The sequence below is a fragment of the Lissotriton helveticus genome, chromosome 3_2 (assembly GCF_964261635.1).
Source record: "Lissotriton helveticus chromosome 3_2, aLisHel1.1, whole genome shotgun sequence".
Taxonomy (NCBI): Eukaryota; Metazoa; Chordata; class Amphibia; order Caudata; family Salamandridae; genus Lissotriton; species Lissotriton helveticus.
Genome location: NC_136062.1, coordinates 102,469,482 through 102,492,000, shown reverse-complemented (window position 1 = coordinate 102,492,000; position 22,519 = coordinate 102,469,482). Strand labels below are relative to the sequence as shown.

Below are 22,519 nucleotides of genomic sequence, written 5' to 3'. Positions count from 1 at the left end.
GTTTCTTCATACTTTATTTTACAATGTCTCACTAAATATATTTACAAGACATGACTTCGCCTCAGTGCAATACATAGTAATGTTGCATAAATACAAACTGTTGGACTTTTCTGAAAAAATTAAAAGAAACACTTAACTGGTCTCACAGCTAAGTATGTAAATCAACAATTATAGTTGTCAATAGTTAAAATGCTAACTGCATAATTACTTCTAGAAACGATCCATACACCAGCCTTCCATCTCCCAAATCAGTCATCTCCATATCATTTAAAAAAATGACATCATGTAAAGAATATGGGCTGAACTGTATGACAGCTTTATTTCTACAGATATTGACTTAGTTCTATACAAATTTATTGTCACTTTGGCAGTTTCTGAAGATCAGTGTTCTTTCAGTATATCAAACAGCTATACTAAACTCTGTTGCAATGCTAAGTTTAGGATTGCTTTAACTGGATGTCTTCACAGTGATGTATCAGAAAAATTGAAAAAGATCAACATAATAGTGTACCACCTTTTTTAGTTTGTATGCAAAAAAATAATGTTCGAGATCATATGGGGAATTACAAAACTACAAATGCTAATGTGACATAACCGCAGTTATGACATTGATAAAAAAAATAGTTTTCGTATTTTTATCAATAAAAATTGAACTTAAATAAAAATGGTGTATAACCTAATGGTGGCAGATTGGATGATAAACATGAAGAATAAGCAATACAAAGAACAATAGCAAAAACAGTAAACAAACCAACTTAAAGGTTAATCAAATGATTATTGAATTAAATATGTGTAGATGTTAAGCAGAGAACTTAACTCAAGCTTGCAAAATCTACAATAAAATGATATTAATGATATCATATTTTTGGCACTTTGTGTGAACAAATTTTGTCCAAAGACCAAAATATGTATACATCTCCTCAACATACCTTGCAAATATAATCCTTAGGTACTGGCAAACACTGAAATATATGTTAATAAACATTCCCACTGATTTGCACATGCATGCACTATTCAAACACCAACACTTCATCGATGTATCTATGTTCTTGGATGTGACAACTTTCATTGCTTTCATATTTTAGATTTCTTCTGGAGAACGAACGTCTGATTTGAGTTTTACAAATTCTTTAGCAACTTCGTCATTTGTCCTTTGGGAAAGAATTCTCAGAATTGTCAAGCCTGTCTCATCCATAAAGATATTTTTCATCAGAGGGTACCAGGAAGCACAGCTACCTTTTTCAGCCATGCTCTGCAGTTGGATGACTGTCATTCCAATAATGCGATCTTCTCTAGCGAAGCAATAATCTTTCACTGAAAGATGGAGTTCGTAAGCTCCTGGGCCATCTTCATTACTCAAAATACTGTTTGGAATAAAAAAGTATACAATAAGTTCAACAACATTATTGTTATCCTTAAAACATTTAATATTCACAGAATGACATTAAAATGGCATAATCTAAATTAGTAATGCAGCCAGACATTCCAAACATTGAAATTCTATTTATGTTTGCTGATAATGCATTATTTGTAAGGCTGTTTTAGGTATATGTCAGCACTATTAGAATAAAAACCACATATAATATAAAATGAATAAATTAAATTGACCTTATGTGGACCGTTTACAAAAGTTTGTCTTACTGGATGGGTAACATATTCCTGAGAGGAGGTTTGTGTTTCTGTTATAAACTGTTTATACGCCAAATTTGATAAACATATTTCCATACTTTTAGAACTTTTTATTGTTCACAAGGATACTCTTTGGAATCCTGAGAATAGATATCAAAGGAATAAATGCATCATGGATCTTTGAAGTAATTTTTAAATTTTGAACTTTTTAGTTGACACCACATTTCGGTAATTTTTAGGTAAGCTGAGATTCATAATATATCATAAATGATCAATTTCAACAACTTATTCAAAAATATTTATGAATATACATTTATTAATTATCAAACATTACAAATATCAATGTTTTTTTTTATTATAATACATTTCATATGAATATCTAATTTATATAAACGTCTTATTAAAAACTACTAAACCAACCACATGCTCCATGCAAACCATACTTGGTGAGGGTACATTTTGTCAACACCTGTAGTTTTCGATTCAGCCATCAACCATTCAAACTGGTTTCTTATTAATGATTCACCAAATATCATAAAACGATGTGGAATTTATCATTAGTAAACCTCTGTAGTTATAGCGAAGGCAGAATATCTATTGGAAAGGTATTTTTTCATAATAGCTTTGGCACCACATTCTCCTGTAAAATACGTTCATCCAATTTAAGTTGGGTATGGCAAGTTTTGTTCAGATCGATCAAGGGAGAGGAAAATAGAGATTTCCTATTTTAACTCCTGTGACATTACTTGCTCTACTCTCCTGAAAGAATTGCTCAATTGAATTACACTATACTTGGCACAGAAGTAGAAATACACTAATGAAGTGTCTTTGCATGGTTTGGTGTAAATCCATTCAGCAGTTTTTGAAAAACGTAGCATTTAAAAAAGTGTTTCAGGGTGGGCTTGAAAGTGGTAAAAAAAATTACAGCTATCTAGAATTTTAGTCTACAGATGGTCCATAAAAGCAAGTTTGTGGACCATCTGTGGACTATAGGTAATGAATTTAATTAGATTAGGGAACTTTTTTTATCATCCAAAGCCGGGTCTTTGGATACTAAATTTGGTATAGGCTGGCTATAATAAAGAAAAATCTGAAGTTAGTGTGGATTAATTTAGAGTATTCTTCCTACCATTAAACAGGTTGCATAATACTCCTAGAAACACAGGTTCATATACTGCAGATCCTCTGAAGATATGAACAGGGTCTGAGAATGCTTGGTACTAAAGGAAACATTTTCCAGGATCATGTTTTCTGGGCCCTGGGTAAACTTGGGGTGACAAAACAAGTACTGGGTATTAGTAGCTCAGTGCCACTAACACACAACACCAAACATCAACAGCGTCCTGTCCATAGTGGGACACTGCAGACAGCTATACAAATCTAACAAAGTCCTTAAGGGCATATGGGGTGACTTGGTCACAAGTGCTTGGTCCTTTGTTGCAACCGCAGTAGGCCTGTATATTTTTCCTTTTTTGTCAGGGTCGACCATCTGCATTTTTTTATCATCAAAAGGGTGTCCTTGCCCCTTTGTGCGTCTACCACACACAACTCTTTGTGGACCGCAGGGGCACCTCAAAGCCCCTGCTGTCAGGCTAGCTCCTCCACCTGCCCACTATACTTGTTCCAGTGCCAGAGGTCCCTCAGGAGGACCCACAGCCCATGGTTCGAAGTCAAAAGGGAGGAAGCGGTTATCCAATCAGGGATCAAATTTAACATGGCGATACCCCCAGACCCTCCACAGTAATTGAACAGGCTTACTAGATTGGAATAACCCAGGCCACAATAGGCACATTAATGAAAATATTGCTGCTTGTGTTTAAAACCAAGAAACATATGCGAACAAAAACACATCAATGGCTTTTCTATGTTGTGCCATTCCGAGATTAAATTTTGAGCATGCTTTACCCAAAGTGCAAATACAGTAAACAAGCTGCAGATTTAAACTTCAAGAAAAAGGAAGGCAACATTTCCTTTTGGATTCTCAAATGAATTTCAAGGCCTTAGCAAGCCATATTCAATGTATTCTGAGTCTCATTTGCAATATTGCTACTATGTAAAATACCAGAGTGAATCAGCAAGACTGTTCTTCATTCAGCCTGCACATGTATACAAGTTTGCTGCCACTTTATAGTATTGCCAAAGTAGAGCCTCTGACTTTTGGTAAACAGAAGAAGACCTTATTTTAAAATGTCGACACTGGAGAAGCAAAACTACTCAACCATAAGCTTACATTTTGAGAAACTACGAGAGATACATTTTAAGGACCCAGAGCCCGTTCTCTTGCTATCACAGACCACCAGCCATGAATTACACAATCATTTCAGGGCCCTGCTTGCAAGATAGCTCATAATGAGACTCTAGTGTAATTGCAAACAGTTTATGCAACACAGACATTAAATAGTCTTAATTCAGCTTTAGGTCCCCTCAAATCAGCTTCCTTCATTCTGGATTACAAATATTTATCTCCACTGGATTGTTAATGTATTTTGATAACCATTGTTTTATATTTAAGATTCTTCTAATTAATGTGATTCTAATTATCATGATGCCATTTTTCTCATTGTATTCAAGTTGGATTGTTTAACTAGTATATCTTCCACTGTTTAGTAATAGAGTACTTTCTTCATGTTTTTTGTGTTATTCTCTACATTCACGATATGCATATGTATAACATACTACAAAGTACATTTTATACAGTAAATGTGAGATGGTCAATACATTGTACCTGAGTATAATCAATTGTTCATTCAGTACATATGTGCCATTGTACATTCACATCGAAATCAAACTTGCAATGGGTCTTCTATAAATAGCGGTAATATCTAGTATTGAGCAATGATGTTGTCATAGTATAGCAGAAAATAGATAAAGGGTGCGTGCCTTGTTATCTAACCAGGAGGGGGAGGGAAGTCCAAGGGGGAAAGCAAGGGAGGAAACCGTTCAGGTTTGTCAGGTTAGGGGATTGTCTCTCGCAGTTGGTGTGTGCAGTGTCACAGTGTCACTCTCTGGCGCTCGGGGTCTGGGGGAGCTGGCCTCCTCATCTGTTGCGTGATCTCAAGGAAAGTTCCAGCGGGCCCCATATATCTTTCGTTCGTTATTGTGTGGGAATTAGAATCCCAGTATGCAGATAGGAGTTCCTGACATAACGCTGTGTCCCCAACCCGAGCCTCGATTTGTGGGGTCGGCATCCTACCCCATGTCATTGCAATGCGTCGCTTGGCAATTAAAAGGAGCATCACTGCAAGCAAGGATGTAGGGGTGCAGCTGGGAAGTAGGGGAAGCAGGCACGCAGTGCAGCGTGCAGCTGGTAGTATGCCATCTGTTCTAACGTCATTAGCCCTCCCCCATCCTAATTCGATACAGTGCAATAAAGGAGCCCTCTGGGAACACATCTCCCATTGTATTAAGGTTTGTGGATCTCAGCCGGGCACAAGGGCCAGCCTTAGCCAGGAGCTGCATCGGTGGGTGCCTGGGTAGGGGGACCAGGAGAGAATACAGTACTTCTTGTCATGCCCTCTTGCGCATACCATGCCAGGCACTCACCGTGCATCCCACAGTGTTGGGGTCGTGTCTGATATAGGGCTACTGAGAGGAGAAGCGGGGACAAAAGATTGTGTTCAGCAGCAGTGTGCACCATAAATTGAGTGGGGTAGGTCCAATAGTGTGCGAATTCTGCCTGAGTGCTCCAATAGTACAGATTGAAGTCCAGCGCCCCCAGTCCACCCTGCTCAAATGGGAGGGTGAGGACCTCCCAAGCTATTCTGAGCTGTTTGCCCGCCCACACAAGAAGAATCGCGCTCGAGCGCTGCCACTTCCTGAACCTGTGAGTGGGAGGAGTGGAACATTTGTGAAGAGATAGAGGAGCTTGGGTTGAACCACAATTTTGGTGATGGCCAATCGCCAAGTTAGGGACCAAGGTAGTGTAACCCAGGTCGTTATGCGTTGCTCCAACCAGTCCATTAACATGCGATAGTTGGAACGCCATAATTCCTACAAATCACAGCAGATCCAAATGCCAAGGTATTTCACAGAGCCATATGACCACTGCAAAGGCAAATCTGAGTGAACCTGTGTAGTTACCTCTGTCAGTGAAAAAATTGTTGATTTTGCCCAGTTGATTAGTATACCTGTAAGTTTGCAGAACCGGAAAATGTTTCTGATCAGAAAGTCCAAATTTGTAACTGGGTGTTTGACATAAAGCATGATGTCATCTGCATATAGGGAGACCAATACTACCCGTAGGGTGAATGCCAGGCTTCTGTGGGCATGGTGCTGCCGCATCCGCAGCCGGGCCGACAGAGGCTCCATTGGTATGGTAAAAGCAGAGGTGACGGGGGCATCGTTGATGGGTGCCCCAAGAGACCGGGAACGGGGCCGTTATCGTGCCATTGACCGTTATTCGCACCATGGGGAGGGAGTAAAGGAGCGTGATTAGTCTAATGAACTTAGGACTAAGACCAATCTGTAGGAGTAATTCAAATAGGTATGGCCATTCCAGTGAATCAAATGCCTTAGTGGCATTGAGGAAGTTTGCAGCTGCCTGAAGCTCTGGGTCCACCTCTTGCATTGTGGCACACAGCGTGCGGAGGTTGTGAGACGTGGCTCTACCAGGGACAAAGCCACACTGGTTCAGGCGTAGTATCAGGAGAAACAGAGGAAGGAATTATTGCCACTGGATTCAAGATATCCTGGCTGATGACGGCTGATTAGCCAGAAACCGGTCACAGGATGATTGTTTCTGGTCCAGGGAAGGCATGGCTTGGCAGTTTGGGCTGGACTGTTCCAATGAGGCACAGGGTCAGACTGATTTGCATATGGCCATGTCTGAACTGGGGTGGTGGAGTTAGCTAAAGAATGATGATTGATTAAACCCAGATCAGTTGACTGGGGGTGAGTGTTTGATTTGTTCCAACGCTCCGTCCATCATCCCCTTTGGTATCACATCTGTAACAATCCCGTGAAGTACATCACGATGAGAAATCCAGTACATCATTTTATCCAATAATACACAGTGGAGCAATCACATAGCAAGGCAGTGTCCAGGGTCATCAATGTTGGGGCCATATATTGATATGAGTCGGATTGGGTGTCCACGCAGTGTACCATCCAGCAAAACGTACCTGCCCATCTTATCGCAAACTTTAGTGTGTGTGCACCAGGTCAGCCCTTTCCTGATAAGGATAGCAATGCCGCAAGCATAATTTGAATAGCATGCAATGTGTTTTTCTTCCACCCATCCCGCCCGTAAACGCCCATGCATGTTCTCAGTGAGGGGAAGATCCTGCCGGAAGCAATAATCTACTTTATGGCGGTAAGGGTATGCATCTACCATCCTATTCTTGCGTGCATCATTTAAACAAGCACATTACTAATTACACTTTTAATTCTAGTCATATTGCCCTGCCTGACAATGCGCCTGTGTGCGCGTGGTGATGGAAATCACGTCAGTGGAGTTGGGCAAGGGAAATAGAAGGTCAAAATGGGAGCTATGGCTCTTCAACAATTACAATCTGAAAACGCCCCCAGAAGAACCCACCCACATCAGCCGCCCAATCGGGCTGAGTAAGAATTCCAAACAACCCACCTCCCCAACTAGAGTGTGGCATTGTGCAGTGTATAGGAAACATCCCCCGGGGGAAGGTAAAAGAACCCAACATGTCCGTCCGCAAGGGCTGGGTAATGGGACACACTTACAAAGGAGCGACCCAGACTGCGTGATTGTCAAATTGACAAGCGTATCAGCTAGAGAGGCATTAAGTTAAGGTAAAGGATACACATGAGGAGAGACACTGTCTCCTGTGACCAGAGTGGCCCGACCACTGGGTCATTATCTGTAGTGTCTTGTAGGTTCATCACAGCAACTGATGTCTAATCATTGTCACTGGTGTGATTTTCTTCTTCTGTGTCTTTCCTGGGCCGGTCGGCCCTCTTAGCAAGACGTAAATCCTGGCTGGGTTCTTAAGATCCATGAAGTAGGTAGTCTTTTCAGCTTGGAATACTCAAAGTTTTGCTCATGAGTACTTGACTTCAAGTTGTTGCAGGGTGCGTTAATTTGACACAAATTCTCTTCTGGCTGCTTGTACTGCCAGGGTGAAGTCGGGGTAGAAGAATACTAAGTCTGCTTGGTACACAACATTGTGCATGTCTCTGACAAGGCAGAGTAGTGTTTCTATCATGAGAGTTCAAGAGTTGTGCGATTATGAGCCTTGCTGGTGTGTGGGTGGGGGCTGGAGCCAAGAGAGTGATGGGCTGCTCCACAATGTAGACAGGCGAGAGCAACTCTCCAAAAAGGGCCAGCAGCATTTCCTCGGTGTAATCCTCTTCTCGAGCAATTGCAGTGGACTCTGGCAACCCCACTATGCGCAGGTTATTTTGGGGCAATCTTGATTCCAAGTCTTTGTTTTTGTTTCTAATTACCTCAAGTACCTTCTCCATGGTAAGGAGCTTTTCACGAGTGGCCACGCCTTAATCTTCTAACGTGGAGGTACGCTGTTCCACCTGTTCTGGGCGTTCACTCTGGTTTGTCACCTTCTCCTTTAGGCAGTCAAATCTATCAGACAGGGAGTCCATTTTACTGTTGATGGTGGTGAAAGACACAGGTCTCTAAACATTTTACCTATGTCCGGTTCAGGAGGGGTTACACCGATAGACTGTGTCTCTGTTTGGGTGTCCTCCGTGGCAGGGGGTCACCGGAGTGCCTTCCGCTGCCCAAATACCAATTTTTGTTGTTTAGTGTCTGTTTTTCTCATAGCTCAGAAATGCTGCACGTTGCTCCTGGGTCCCGTGCCTGTCTCGGCAAAGTGGCGTACACAAACCCGCGTACTGAGCTTCACAAATGGTGGCTTCTTCCGCGCTCATTTCCCTTCTTGTGACAGTCTGCTGACAATTGACATTGGTGTGTCTGCTGGAGGAATCTGCTGGGGTGTTCCTGCGTTGGAGCGCTCACTACTACAGGCAACATGGTAATGTCTATGTCGCTGAGCCAGAGGTAATATGCTATTAGATTGCATGGGCGCAGCACCCTCAGCACTCCACACCAGTCAATCAGGGCAGCACTGCAGCGTCTTCCACTCCCCCCTCGAGTACTTTCTTCATTGATAGCATGCTCATTTATTTTAGATTTCCCCAAAAGATTTTATTCAGCCCTTTTTAAACCATCACTTTTCCTGATGATGTTTTACATTATGCTTGTTTATTTAATTACTTTTATTATGGCATCTTTGCAACATCGACTGCTGATTAGTGTTTTCTAACTTAATTTTTTTAAATCCTTAACCTTTTTTGCTATAATACATATTTATTATATTTTATTTTATTAATGGTTGTGACCACTGCATTTATTTTATCCCTAATCCTGTGTTGCTAATTTGTTGAACACTATACCCAACTCTTTCTCTGAGGTTTGTCTTGTCAAGAAATCAAAGCTGTACAAAGAGACACTTCAATTAAACCTGATTGTCTATCTTTCTCTGAGGTTTGTCTTGTCAAGAAATCAAAGCTGTACAAAGAGACACTTCAATTAAACCTGATTGTCTATGTGGACTGGGCTCTGCAACATTGCCCTAGAGGCAAATTTCTCATGCATTCTCTTCTGGGGTAATCGTTATTTCTATTTACATTCACGGTTTCATATGCAGTGCAATTATGAAGACAGCATAATTTGGGAGGATGCATTGTTCTTTCTAGGTTTTAACAATTTATCTTGAAATTAAATCACATGTACTGATTTTCTTATTTGGTGAGGTATTATATTTAAGTGATAAATTAGGTAACTGATTGGTTAAGTCTGCTGCTACCGTCAGCACAGAGCTTGTGCCTTGCTGTAGGGTCTTATTTTAGGAACTACGGTCCGCAGGACCATTGTAGTCCGACCACTGCCACACTGCGGGCCTGCCCCAAGTATTCTGAGTGTGGTGGCCAGAACTCCACAAGACCGCTAGCTTTCAGAAACTGGCCTGAATATACTGGCAGCGCCACTGCCAGCATTGCTGACCACATTACAAGTTGCCCTTTAGCTGCCCTTTTCTTTGCAGTGATCCCGCCTTGAAAAAGGTGGCAGAGAAATAAACTAAGGAAGCCCTAAAAGGGCCCCCAGCCGTATTAGGGCCTGTAGGTGCATGCAGGAGGGGCATATGTTGTGCCCTCCTGTAATTGCACCCCCATTCCTGCACTGTGTTGCATGCATGCCACATCGTGCAGGAACATGCTGCAGGTGCATCACAGCAGTGGGCTCCATGTTAGGCTCTCCTATTAGCTTAACTGCCGCAAGACCGCCGAGGCACTGCCCACCTGCCTAGCATGGATTACACTCGTAATCTGGCTGGCGGGGACACTACAGCCTTTGCCGTCCTCCTGTTGGTGCTGCACTGGCAGGCCAACAGGAGGACCACCAAACTCGCAATAAGGCCCTTAAACTCTAAATATTTTTTATATGTACAAGCAGCTATTCATTCTCGGCTCTTCAGTGATTTCTTATTTGAGCTTTTGACATGCAGCACACATGATAGAAAATTCAATCTGTGCTTGCCTTCAACATGCTATGATATTGCCAAAAAACATTAAAGGGTCAGGAACAATACCAGCAATGAAAGAAGTATCAACCGTTAATATAAAAGTAATACTGGCTGTTATCAGACTTTATAACTTCATCTTTAAACATAAAACAAGCTCCTATGACTGTTAATTTAAAGATCGCTAGATGTTACAATAATGGAATCATCATAAGCTGTTTAATGGGTTGATCACAATCCAAGTAGTTAGAAAGCAACAAGATTATTTTAGTGTGTTACTGGAAAAATTTAAGGAGTTCAACTCTGTATTGAATAAGTAAATATCAGTGGGGTATGAAGCCAGATTATTTAGACAGATATGCAGATGATTGTATTCTCTTAAAAAAAATGGTAATAGGAATTCTGACACACAGCATTTATATCTTGATTCCACCTCAGAAAACGCATTCATTTTAATGAACCCTGATAACACTTATGTAAATACATTATTATATTCATTTTGAATTTATAATCAAGAAATCAAAAATATCTGAATGGATATTATAGTACACTTAGGGATTTGTATATCATGGCATACTGATTGTCATTCCATCAGTTAATAAAATGCCAACGGATAGCTTGTAAAATGTTAATTACACATCAATTGATATACTGCTCAGAGCAGAGACAATGATATAGTCGTTGTAAAATGTCTGTTCTTCAAGCAGGGCAATCGGTTGGGCAGTGGCCAGGAACTTAATTGACTTCAAGGGGACCACTCCTGTCATAAGCAGATGTCAAATGACATCTGTACAGGATCCTTCTTTTGCCCTACCAGTCAGGCACGCACCAACCCCAGTTTTGGAAAATTTGGACCTAGAACCGATTTGAAGTGACAAAGGAGGAAGGGATTGATTATTTCCCTGGTCACACCTCTAGTTAGACACAAAGGCTCTGCGCTAGGGAAGATGGGTTTCTCCTGCTTCAATTTAGTAAATGGGGGCCCTTGAGAGATACTTTGCAGTAGGGCACATGGGAACTGCTGCAGAAGTGGGTAGAGTTGCTCTTGGGAAATTTTAACCAGTTGGTTAGGGAGGGGCCAGGAGGAACCCCCACTTACAAGCTAGTGCCAAGCATAAATGACACATCCCCTGTCACCTTCCTCAGAACATTACTGGACTGTGAAAGAACAGAAGGGGAGTGTATCCGATGGTTGAAATTTGTGAGGAGAATTGAAAGCCTGGACCTGTTCCCACTTGCATGTGGCCCTGCTGAAGTGAGTTTTGATCCCCAAAGTGCTTTTTCTGAAGTTCTGATAACCTTTCCTGTGTATAATTGGACTTCTCTTCAAATCCTTGAAAACCTGACACTTTTTGGACTTTAATACCAGGAGAGAACTGAGATAAACCTGCCTAGCTGATCCACCTGTTGCTGCTGCGCTGAGGAAACATGTTTCGCTTGCTTGAATCTTCTCTGCAGCAACAAATCCAATTTAGCAAGACCTCATTGAGAAAGAATCTTGCCTTTTAGATCCTTCCACAGACACACCTGCATCCTTGCCCTGCTGGAGGATTTTGAGCTCCACAATGAGACTAAGTCAGACAGTAAAAATCTTGCTGTAGGCACCAAAAGAATTCAACCAATGAAAGGACCTTCCCCTGGGCATGAAATCTCAAATTCTTCTGATCAAAACTATTGCCACCAAAATCAACAGCTTTACCGGGACCTCAACCAATGCCTACCAGATGTCATGGAGCCCACCTCTGATACTGCTGAAGGATTTTGTCTTACATATAAAAGACTAAGTCCTAAGGTACAACAACTGACTGGGTCAAACCTGGTTGGTGTATCTGGCCCACTCTCCATTGCAGTCGACCTGGAGTCACACCTAGGTCCTGATCTTTAACGACCTGTTGCCCCACATTGGGGCTTAGTATTCTTGGAAATACATAAAATGAAAACTTTACATGAGTGGACCAGTAGGGCTCCATTCTAAAGACAAAATAGATTCCCAAAACAAGGTGTGCTGCCACCACTGTTCTATGTGCTAAACCCATGACAAGTACAGTTGTCCACTATCCCTCAGTAAAGGCACAGGACAGGCCCAGTTCCTCATTCATGTTAAGGGACAGGCCTAGGCCTCCTGGCATACAATAAATGAGTGTGCTGACAGGAGCAAATCAAATGCTAGGATACTAGCTACAGCAGTTGGGCACTCTGGACATGGGCAAATGACTGCACACCAGGGAGGGTAAATTCCCACCAAACACTCAATAATAAAAGAAGTATTTCAGAAAAAGAGAAAACACTTTATTGATGGCAGTTCGAGCCATACAGTAGTATAGCCATATTCACGACTGAATATGGCTCACGACTGGACGCTTACTCATAAGTAAAAATCAATAAATATATATATATTTTTTTTATTTATTTATTGGGTTTATATAGCGCGACAGCTACCCGTAAGGGTTTTGAAAGACAAAAGCAAACGTGTGGTCCTAGATGATTATTGGACAAAGAGCCAGGTCTTCACGGCTTTGCGGAAGCGAAAGTGGCAAGACTCCATTCGCACTACCAAGGGAAGGGAATTCCAAAGTTTAGGTCCCAAAGTTGCAAAAGATCTGCCGCCCATTCTCGAAAGTCTGAACTTGGGGATGCAGAACAAGTGTTGAGAGGAGGAACGAAGTGAACGGGCAGGAATATAGGGTGTGACAAGGGACTGAAGATAAGAAGGGGCCGCTCCAATCTTGATCTTGTGCATGATGCATAATGCCTTGAATTTTACCCGGCTGTCGAGATTGAGCCAGTGGAGTTCCCTCAAGCGCTTGTGATATGGTCCTTTTTCGGCAACCACAGAGAAGCCGTGCAGCAGCATTTCGGACTAATTGGAGGCGGCGTATGACCGCCTTGGTAGACCCCAGATAGAGTACGTTGCCGTAGTCCAATCTGGAAGTCACCAAGCCCGTCAGCACAGATCTCTGGGTGTCAGTAGGTAGTATCCAGAAAATTTTTCTCAGCCACCGTAGGATGGTAAAACAGGTGGCTGCCACTTTGTTTGCCTGATCCTTCATAGACAAACTCTTGTCAATAATGACCCCGAGATTGCGTACTCGTTCGGAAGGAGTGGGCAATAGGCCCATGGCCGGCGGCCAATGTCTCGGGCTCCAAAGATCAGGTTTATTTCCAAAGACTAGAACCTCCGTCTTTCCACTGTTCAATTTAAGAAAGTTGAGGTTCATCCAACAGGATATCTCACTGAGACCAATTTGCAGGGAAGAAGAGGAAGTGCAAGAGTCAGCTTGGGATAAAGAAAACACAATTTGTGAATCATCAGCATAAGTAAATACATTTAAACCAGAACGATGTGCAATGTGGGCCAAAGTAACAACGTAAAGATTAAAAAGGAGAGGGCTAGGAATAGAACCCTGGGGCACACCATGAGGGGATACATACGTGTTGGATGTGGACGTATGAGAAAAAACTTGAAAAGTCCGGTTCGTAAGAAACGACGTAAGCCAACCAAGGGCTTTTTCGCCAATGCCAAAGGAAGCAAGGTTTTTTAAGAGTATACTGTGAGAGACAGTATCGAAGGCTGCACTGAGATCGAGTAATATCAGTGCAGCCGTTTCCCCTCGATCCAGTAGCAGACGGAGATCCTCAGTCACTCCAAGAAGGGTGGTTTCTGTGGAGAACCCCGGGCGAAAACCAGACTGAGAGGGATGTAAAAGATTGTTAGCTGCCACAAATTGAGAGAGGTGCAAATGAATATTCCTCTCAAGGATTTTTGAAAATGCGGGCAATAATGAAATGGGGCGAAAGTTAGAAGCAACATTGAGATCCGCAGTTGGTTTTTTTAATAGCGGAGTAACCATTGCATGTTTCCAACAACTAGGAACAGTGGCTGAACTAAGTGAACTAAATACATTCTGGTGCAGGGGAATGGTACCCTGAAAAGCACAGTGCCTGGTGCCAAATACCCTATGCCTTGTCACTGCCCTGCCCACAAAAGAAATCTTTGAACAGCCAGTTCAAATAGTAGTTAACTTAACTTCCATTCTTTATAGTTGTCGGAGGCCGCAACTATGCATCTCCAGCCTAGTATCACCAGAGAAGGGGAAAACTGCTCCACTGTAATACAATGTTTCTGATGTTACGGCTACCAGGCCTTTCTGGCAGTAGCGACTGGTGTCAAGGAAAAGTGGTGAAGCGTGGAGGGGTGTGGACAACAATAACAACACAAAAAAAGAACTTACCTGTCACCCGCTGCATCGCTGTTCTTCTGCTCCTCTGGCTCCACTGCAGCACAGGCTTCCAGATTGCCCCATGGCCGATCCAGATGCTGTGCTCATGCTGCTGATAGCATGAGAGAAGCGCCAAGATTGGCCTGAGTGGGCGGGATTTGCATTCCCAGAAAAACTGGGAGCCTATGCCTGCTGGCTCCAACCCAGCAACGTAGCTCGAGTTGGAGCCATCTCAGTTTGCATGTCGATTTGGCTGACCTAAGATGGCCAGCCAAACCCACATGTGCACTTGCAGCAGTGCCCACCACTCCTCCTCCATGCCTGTCACCGCGATGGCCCACCCCCAAGACTTGGTGCTGGGAAGAAAATTAAAATGATAATAAACCTGTTGTGCAGGCTAGCCTCAAACCCTTTAAACTGCTGGTGGCAGGGGTGAAATTATGCAAGGACTGACACAACTATGCTCCTAACCGACCCCTCCCCCCTATCACTTTGAGAAGAATACAACACTGTTACAAGCATTACAGGAGCCTCTCATACCTCTGACACAGTCCCTACCTCCTCCCCTGTCCCTGTGAGCCGAATTGCTCTCACTTATTCCATTTGCCAGCTGCTCAGACCTAATGGTAAATGGGAGCAGAAAAAGCAATTTACTATGCCTGTAATAATGATCCGCAGGTGCATATTGCCCCGATAATACCAAGTTTGCATGTAATTCCTCATTCACACCCAACAACTCATTGTGCTCGGAATTTGGAGGGAGATACCAGTCGCAATTGTTCATTCCAACACCAGTATATCCCTGTTAAAACTAATGTTACGAAACATTTCATCTACATGCTTTACTTAACTGATAACTGCTCCCTTCCATACATAATTTTCAGTTGTTTTATAGCATGCTAAGTCTGTGATCTTTTTCATGTGTTCCATTTTGCTTATATTGTATTTGTATTGCAAGAACGAGCTTTGCCCACTAAACTCAAAAATGAAAAAGAACCGACAAACAGCTATGTTGCTGAGCCATCTCGAAAACCTAGTCAGTTCTATGAAAAAACGCAGTTTTCAAAGTAAGACTAAATACTGTGCTTATTAGCTACTGTCCATCTTTCTTTACTTATCTCTACAGGTGTAATATCCTAATTTTATGATATGTGATTACGTTTGAAGACACAAGATTAGGTTTTCCGATGGTTTGTGAGCAATTCTTAACTTGAGAAGTTCTACAGTAACCATCACTGACATTCTACAGTAGATTTATTTTGTCTTCCAAACTAACATAATGATCTACCATACTCACAAGTGGAATGTTTCATTGTATTTTGGTGACCAGGTGTTGCTCTTGGTTTTCGTGCCAAATTTCCTTTTCTTGTCGCTCAAGTTTGGGCCCAGCACATACACCTCCACAAACGGTCGGAACATAGCAGTGGTTTGCCAGCTCAAATCATTAATTGCAACAACTGTTATAAACAGAATAAAAATGATTAGATTTCCCATTAAAATGCAAATGAATTGTCCCGTGCAGGATTATGAAATATTATATATACCTCTTCAATTATTCAAGTCAACTTGTGGTTGCCATGGAAATGCCATACAAGAGCTAGCAAGTGCTTTGTGTGATTTATAGGAAGAAAATGAAATCGTACAAAAGCGAATATCTAAGGTTTGACAGTATGTCTAAAGGCTCAGCTTTAACTCTGCACAACCACAGACACAATCCATTTTGGTGCACCTGTTGTTTTTAAATCTTGTTTTAGTCAAGACTTTTTGACTTTATTAAAATTATATATCAAATATACTTACATAGGGGGCTTCCTCTAAGCCCTCTTCACCCATTGGTATTTTATGTGGTCATTCACATGTTTTCCTCTCACTTCAGCTACTGATTAACTTCACTGTGAGTGACAGCATTCTTCCTTTTCACAAGAAATATATCCATATATAGGTACTTCCCTTCAGTGCCAAAGACTACTAAATCAATGTGCGAGTTTTTATGCCGAAAATATTTTTGCTTTTATGCATCTTTTAAATTTAGATTGATGAGTGTCCCCACAGCGCTCAAACAATACCCTTCTGCAAAATCCAGGACAAAGCAAAAACAAGCATTGATAAAACTAAACATCTGCCAACCAATGCAAGACCTGTTGGCTTTACCAAATATTGATTCAATTGATTCGATTACATACCTGAAAATGTATTCTAATTAGGTAAGGAGTTGAGTGTGTTTACTGAAACGCAGAATGTATTCTCTTCCTTGCCTATTCAATATTGATTTTGCACTCTCCAATAATAAGGCGGAGCCTACCAGATAGAAGAAGCTGTCTGATTACAAAAGACCTATTTTGGGCTTACCCAAAACCTACAGTCCGCTCATTTCTTCCTACTGGTAAGTATTGGTTTTATCGTCACTGTCATTTACTTGCTTATTTATTGGCTTACCTAGTCTCTGTTTGCCCATTTTGTGTTTGTCCCACTCCTGGAGCACAGCCTCTTTATAATATTTCTGATTTACTGGCGTCTTCGCTACCACTACTCACTCTTTGGTTAAGCACCCATCGACAGAGAATGTGTTTTTCAGCTGTCTCCTCTCTCCTGTGTGCTTCCCCCAACTGTCCACCACCCCATAATCTGTGCATCTCTCTTATTTATTTAACCCCCAAACTCTAATTGCCCAGGTTGTTCTAACCCTCGCGATTTTCCATCGCTTCCTGTGTTGCTGTCACTTTGTGTGTTTCTCAACATCGAGTGTCTCTCTCCACACCTCCGCACTCAGTGTTCTTCTTTCCCCTCCTTTCTGTGTTCCTATCTACATGTGTGTTTCTCCTCCAGCCCATGTTGCTCTCTCCCTCGTGAAGCTTTTTCCTGTCTTACTCCCACCTACTTCCTCCATTTTCTGCTTCCATTACCCCCACAAACCTACAGTCCTCTTTTGTAAAATGCACTCTTTCGTGTCAAAAGATCGTTATTTTATTGTTACCAATCAAAGTAGCGTCCAACATCTCTGATTGCTAAATACAAATTTTTAAGCAAATGGCAATCACGTTATTACACTGGCCCGAATGCGTTTTGACATCACCAATGTGCGCAATTGTGGAATGATGCAGTCACAAGCAGCATTCGTGTCATTGATCCTCTTTTTCTTTACACATTTTTCAATGATTCTGCACAGACTCAGGAAAAAGCTTGAAGTTGGATAGCACCACCAAAAGGCATCAGCAAAGCCAATATGTCCCAAAGAGCGGATCTAATGGCTTTGCCAGTGCTTGTTTTGTTGTTGTTTTTTTTTAACTCAACTGGTTTTTCCACTAAGGCCTGAAAAAGAGCACTGCTGAATTGCATGGAAGGCAAAAAATAGAGAAGCCCAGATTTAGTATGTTTTCTACTAACCACATCACTGGTGCCATTCACCCTTACCCTGGCTGAGCTCCGTGATGTTAACCGTGTGCTGTTGAGAAAAGGTGAGCAAACAACAAATAAAATGTCAGAGGGCTGTGTTACCCCAAAATTGGTATTGTGTGCACCGACAGTTTTAAAACGCAAGGATGTGCCTGTATTTCCCCTAGTGCTCATAAAGCTGTCTAGTTCCAGCGCAGGCACCCTTGTGCCACACTGCAAGGGAACCTGCACTGCAAAGGCGATTGTTTATGTGCAGGAAGGTACTGCACAGAAACAATCTTCAAAGGCGATTTGCTCTTTCTATGTTTGCTGCAATAATGCAGGACACAGGGCAAAAGCAAAAAAATGAGGAGAAATTATGTGTTTCTGCTTGTATTGCCAATCTAAGACCAGATATTCCCAGGTCGTAGTTTTTAGCGGTGCCCTAGCCTTGTAAATATGGGGCAGCGTCAAAAAGCAATGGGTGTTGCGGAAGAACATCCACTGCAACACCCACTGCACGCACCTTTCACGCTAAGTGAAGCATGAAAGGGGGAAGGGGATAACACCACAAGAATGACACTAAAAGTGGTGTTCTGGTAGCAATATCCCCTTGTAAAAAAGGCCACAAAGTCTACTCTAGAACTTGCACTGAAGGGAGACCCTCCAGTACAGGCAACCTCTACAGTAAACATTCCTAGGACAAAAGCATGGGAGTCTGACATGTTAAATGTGTACTTTAGGCAAAATTACACTGTGCATGAGGTTATATCAGGTGATATTCCACTTGTCTCCTTGCTTGCACCTGCTTTTACTTTTCGTTGGCATTTGGGTCAGAGTGAGAAAATGCTAATTTAGAAGAATGTAGTGGAGAAAATTAATTTAGTAGAATCAGGGTTTGTGGCAAAACTCAAGTCTTTGTTCCAGCTCACTCAAGACATTCCTCTACCATGAATCAACAAGGGAAGACAAAAATGGCGCTAGTAAATCTTCACTATGACGTAGACAAATGCTTACAATGGTGACTTAGTTATTTGAAAATAAAAATGAAACCAACCTGTTGATATTTAAGAAAAAAAAAAAAAAAAAACAAGGGAAGAGGGTCAGGTTTTACACATCAAAGTTGATTTATCGTTACTATTTGTAGTGCTTGGCGACGCTTGACTATGCTTGTGTTGAAAGGGCACCAGGGCATACCCATTAGTTAATCCAGATCTAGATTTTGCTACCACTTACATGCTGATACAAGTGATAAATCCATGTGCAAAACATGGAACTAGCGTGCAAAGGAGGCATACATATTTTTAGCAGTTCCCCTTTTTTGTCAGAAATGTAGGAGAAATTCATAATACAAGTCGCCCTGCCGTTTTGCTTTATCCATTAATGCTACAGAGCACAGGCAAACGCTGCATTTCAATTTGTCACCGAGACACAAAGGGGCATTTTATCAAGAATGGCGTTAAAATTATCGCTGCTTTAGTGGCAGGAAACTGCCCGCTAAGGTGGCGATAATGGGCTTGATAATATGCCCTTGTGAATTCCCATAGAAGCCCAGGTTCACACCAGAACCAGTTTCCTGCTGCTAAAGTGGCGATAATTTTAATACCGTTCTTGATAATATGCCCCGAAGTACGTTAAAATATCGCTTTTTTGATCTGGGGTTACGCCTAAAACAAAACTTTAAATTGGTTTCTTTTTTGTAAGTATATAAGACTCTTACTTTTGACTGTGATTTTATGCTCCCCAGTTCCAGGATGCGTGAACAGGTCCACTTGAACTGACATTTCTCCAACCGAGTTATTGGTAGATTGTCCTAAAAAGAAAAAAAAATAGGTTAAGTAGTCATTTCTAAATTCCTTAGTCAAATGTTAACACTCCTAGCCCACACGCACTAAACATTATTCTAGAGATGGTGTATTGTCTACAGAGCCTGATGAATAAACGGTCCAGCTGACGTACATCTGCCCCAAACCCTGTGACAGCTGAAATATTCACTCTGTGACTGCACTCCACATCACCCAATGAAGTGCTAAACCCTAGTGACAAACTTGGGAAAAATGTTCACATGGAACTCATTTTCAAAGAGTCAATACCGGAATTCCTGTACCATCATATTGTCTCTTTGAAAATGAGTTCCATCTGAACACTGGTCCCACGTTGAGACATTTGGATTGTGCTCTTGTTTTTTGGATTTGAACCTTGGCAACAGCACATAAGGAATCCAAGGTCCTTGGGTACTTGAACGACCCGAACCCAAGCCTAAGAGACAATGAAAACAGAATGCAGTTTGGAAACTGTTTGAAAATGTTCATGCCTTTTTGGGCCGGCTGGCCAGCCCTTTTATTCATCGGGTATTTCCCTGGTGGGCTGTAGCCATGGTGGCTGGTTTTGAAATATCAGGGTGCTCTATCACTTTCCCCACTAACCAGTTTAATTGTATTAGGCAAGGTTTTTTTCTAATTTAAGAGTTTTTCACTACCATGAAATTTAAAATTTAAAAGTATACTTTTTAAATATATCGCACCCTGCACTCTGGCATGTCCAGAGCCTTCCCTATAGTTGACGTATATGTATTGAAAATGACGGTATAGGCCTGGCAAAAGGTTTAATTTGCCAAGTCAAATATTTTAATTCTGCACATACAGGCTCTGCAGTGACAGTCCTGAGGCATGTTTATATGGCTACTTTAGTGGGCAGCACAATCACTGCTGTAGGCCCAATAGTAGCATTTATTTTTATCAGCTGAGTTCATCTAGTACCACTTTATTAGGGACTTATACATAAATTAAATTTGCCAATTGGGTTTAAGTCGAGCAAATACAAATTCAGCAAAAAGTGAAGGGTGAAGGCAAAACGTTTGGGGATATCCCTGAAGAAAGGGCCACATTCAACACCAGGGATGACCAAACGGTGGTGCATTTACATCAGATAAAACTGAAGATTATGTTAATATAGTGAGGTGACTTCATAACCCTTGCCTTATTAACCTGCCACTAGAGTGGACACATGTCTTCTCCCTAAGCAAACTTCAAATGTGGCAAAGTGGAGATTAACCACTTAGCATGTAGAAGAGTACAAGACGGAGAATTTAGTCAGGAAAAGGAGGTGCCTTCATGGGTTGTCTGCAGTTTGAATGGTTCCCTACTGTAATGTAGTTAGTTGTACAGAGAGTTGTGGGAGATACATTAGAGAGCCATGTAAAAACCTTATGCATGGTTATTTCTAGATTTCCGAGGGAGGTGAAACTAATCATTATATTGCTTTTAGCACATGAATGCAGAGGGCTGAAAAGTACAAAAGATCGAAACTTGCATTCTGATACTCACGAAGTTCCCACATTGAAAACAGAACGGCTAAATTCTATTTACCTTATATAACTTATTTCCATGCGATATGTTGCATGCATAAATGCTAACCATGGAATCCCTTTTCTATACACTTTGGTAATCATATTCACAGTTCTCTAAGGGGTATCTTCCCTTCCCTGACATCAAGCTTGCTGATATCCCAGGGGTCTGTTCTGGAAAAGTTACATCTTTCCCATTTAGAGAAACATGGATTTCCTTGATATTGACACACTGCTGCCTTCTACTAAAGTTATCATTATTTTTCCAGACACTTCAAGCCCACAGTTACATTGGTAGTGCTTACCCCTTCTAGGTTTTAATGTGATGTTACTTAAGTCTTTCCATAACACAATCAGCCTCAATATGAAGCCCATACTATTTGTGTTACTCGATTCTTTTCAGTGTGATATCAACAAACCCTAAACATCATTATTAACCCTTTGGTGAAATAAATCATTGTCATTGACACTGGCCTCTGACCTTGCTGTAGCTTAACTATGAAAACAATGATCTAATTTAATGTCATTAATCTTACCCCGACTCAGGACTCAAGCAATAGAACTATTGGGTTTTGTTTCACCAAATGCGCAAGTGCATAAGGCAGCTCCTGCAGCCCCTGTGGTGCAGGGGGCCCCTCTCTTTAAACGGGGGTGTACAACCTTTCAGATCCCCCGTTCAGTACAAGGCCAATGAATATTTGTGAGAAATGGGAGACTTCAAGCCTTTCCTCACATTCTGCAGGGGGGGGGGCGACATTTTCTGTTACACTACTGCGAATGGGCCACCATTTCCATCTTCACTGCCTCTCATATTCTTGTCATCTACTCAGTTTGCCTATTTGCCGAGGTCTTCACTAAAGTTCCCAATAACTCCGCTCAATATTTTTAATATAAAAACTATCTTTGAGACTCAAAATTTGCTAAAGTGCTATCCTTAATCTAACCTCTGAAATCTTCAACTCTGCCTGCTTCACTAAAACTGTGCCTTCACGATTATATTTTGCCTCTAATGCATGTTACTTCACAGATGACTTAAAGCCTCTCTGTGTTCACATCGGGGTTGCTGTGCCACAGCATTCCTCTCTGATGAGACCCAACTGGAGAAAAACTGATCTACGGTTACTTCTCTTCCCAGAGAGGACATGAAATCACAGTCCAACCTAGACTGTCCCTTTGGAAAGGCCAAGACTACTATATATATCCTTGGTACTTGTCTGTCATGGTTCAAACAGACAGTGCTTACTTTGTAAAATGAATGAGTGCCAGTCCCCAAAGAACTGCTCGGAAGCTCAGAGCTGGTGCTATCAACCCGTTAACCGCAGCCGTTTTTTCGCGGCAGTGCGGCCGTTTTAAAGAACGGGCAGGGCTGCGTCGGCCGTTAAACGCGCGCAGCACCAGCCAGGTAGTGCTCTGAACGTTCAACGGCCGACGGCAGCACTTAA

The 22,519-nt window shown here is 41.9% G+C and overlaps 1 protein-coding gene across 1 annotated transcript in view; it reads right to left on the bottom strand.

The window, feature by feature from the left end:
* Positions 1–295: 295 nt before the first annotated feature.
* UNC13C (unc-13 homolog C) overlaps positions 296–22,519 on the bottom strand; it is a 1,503,140-nt gene continuing 1,480,916 nt past the window's right edge. Inside the window, exons 30-32 of the mRNA XM_078684856.1 lie at positions 19,452–19,544; positions 15,657–15,816; positions 296–1,364 (exon numbers count right to left, since the gene is read on the bottom strand). Coding sequence (XP_078540982.1) covers positions 1,082–1,364; positions 15,657–15,816; positions 19,452–19,544 — 536 coding nt within the window. The 3' untranslated portion in view covers positions 296–1,081. The remainder of the gene's footprint in view (positions 1,365–15,656; positions 15,817–19,451; positions 19,545–22,519) is intronic.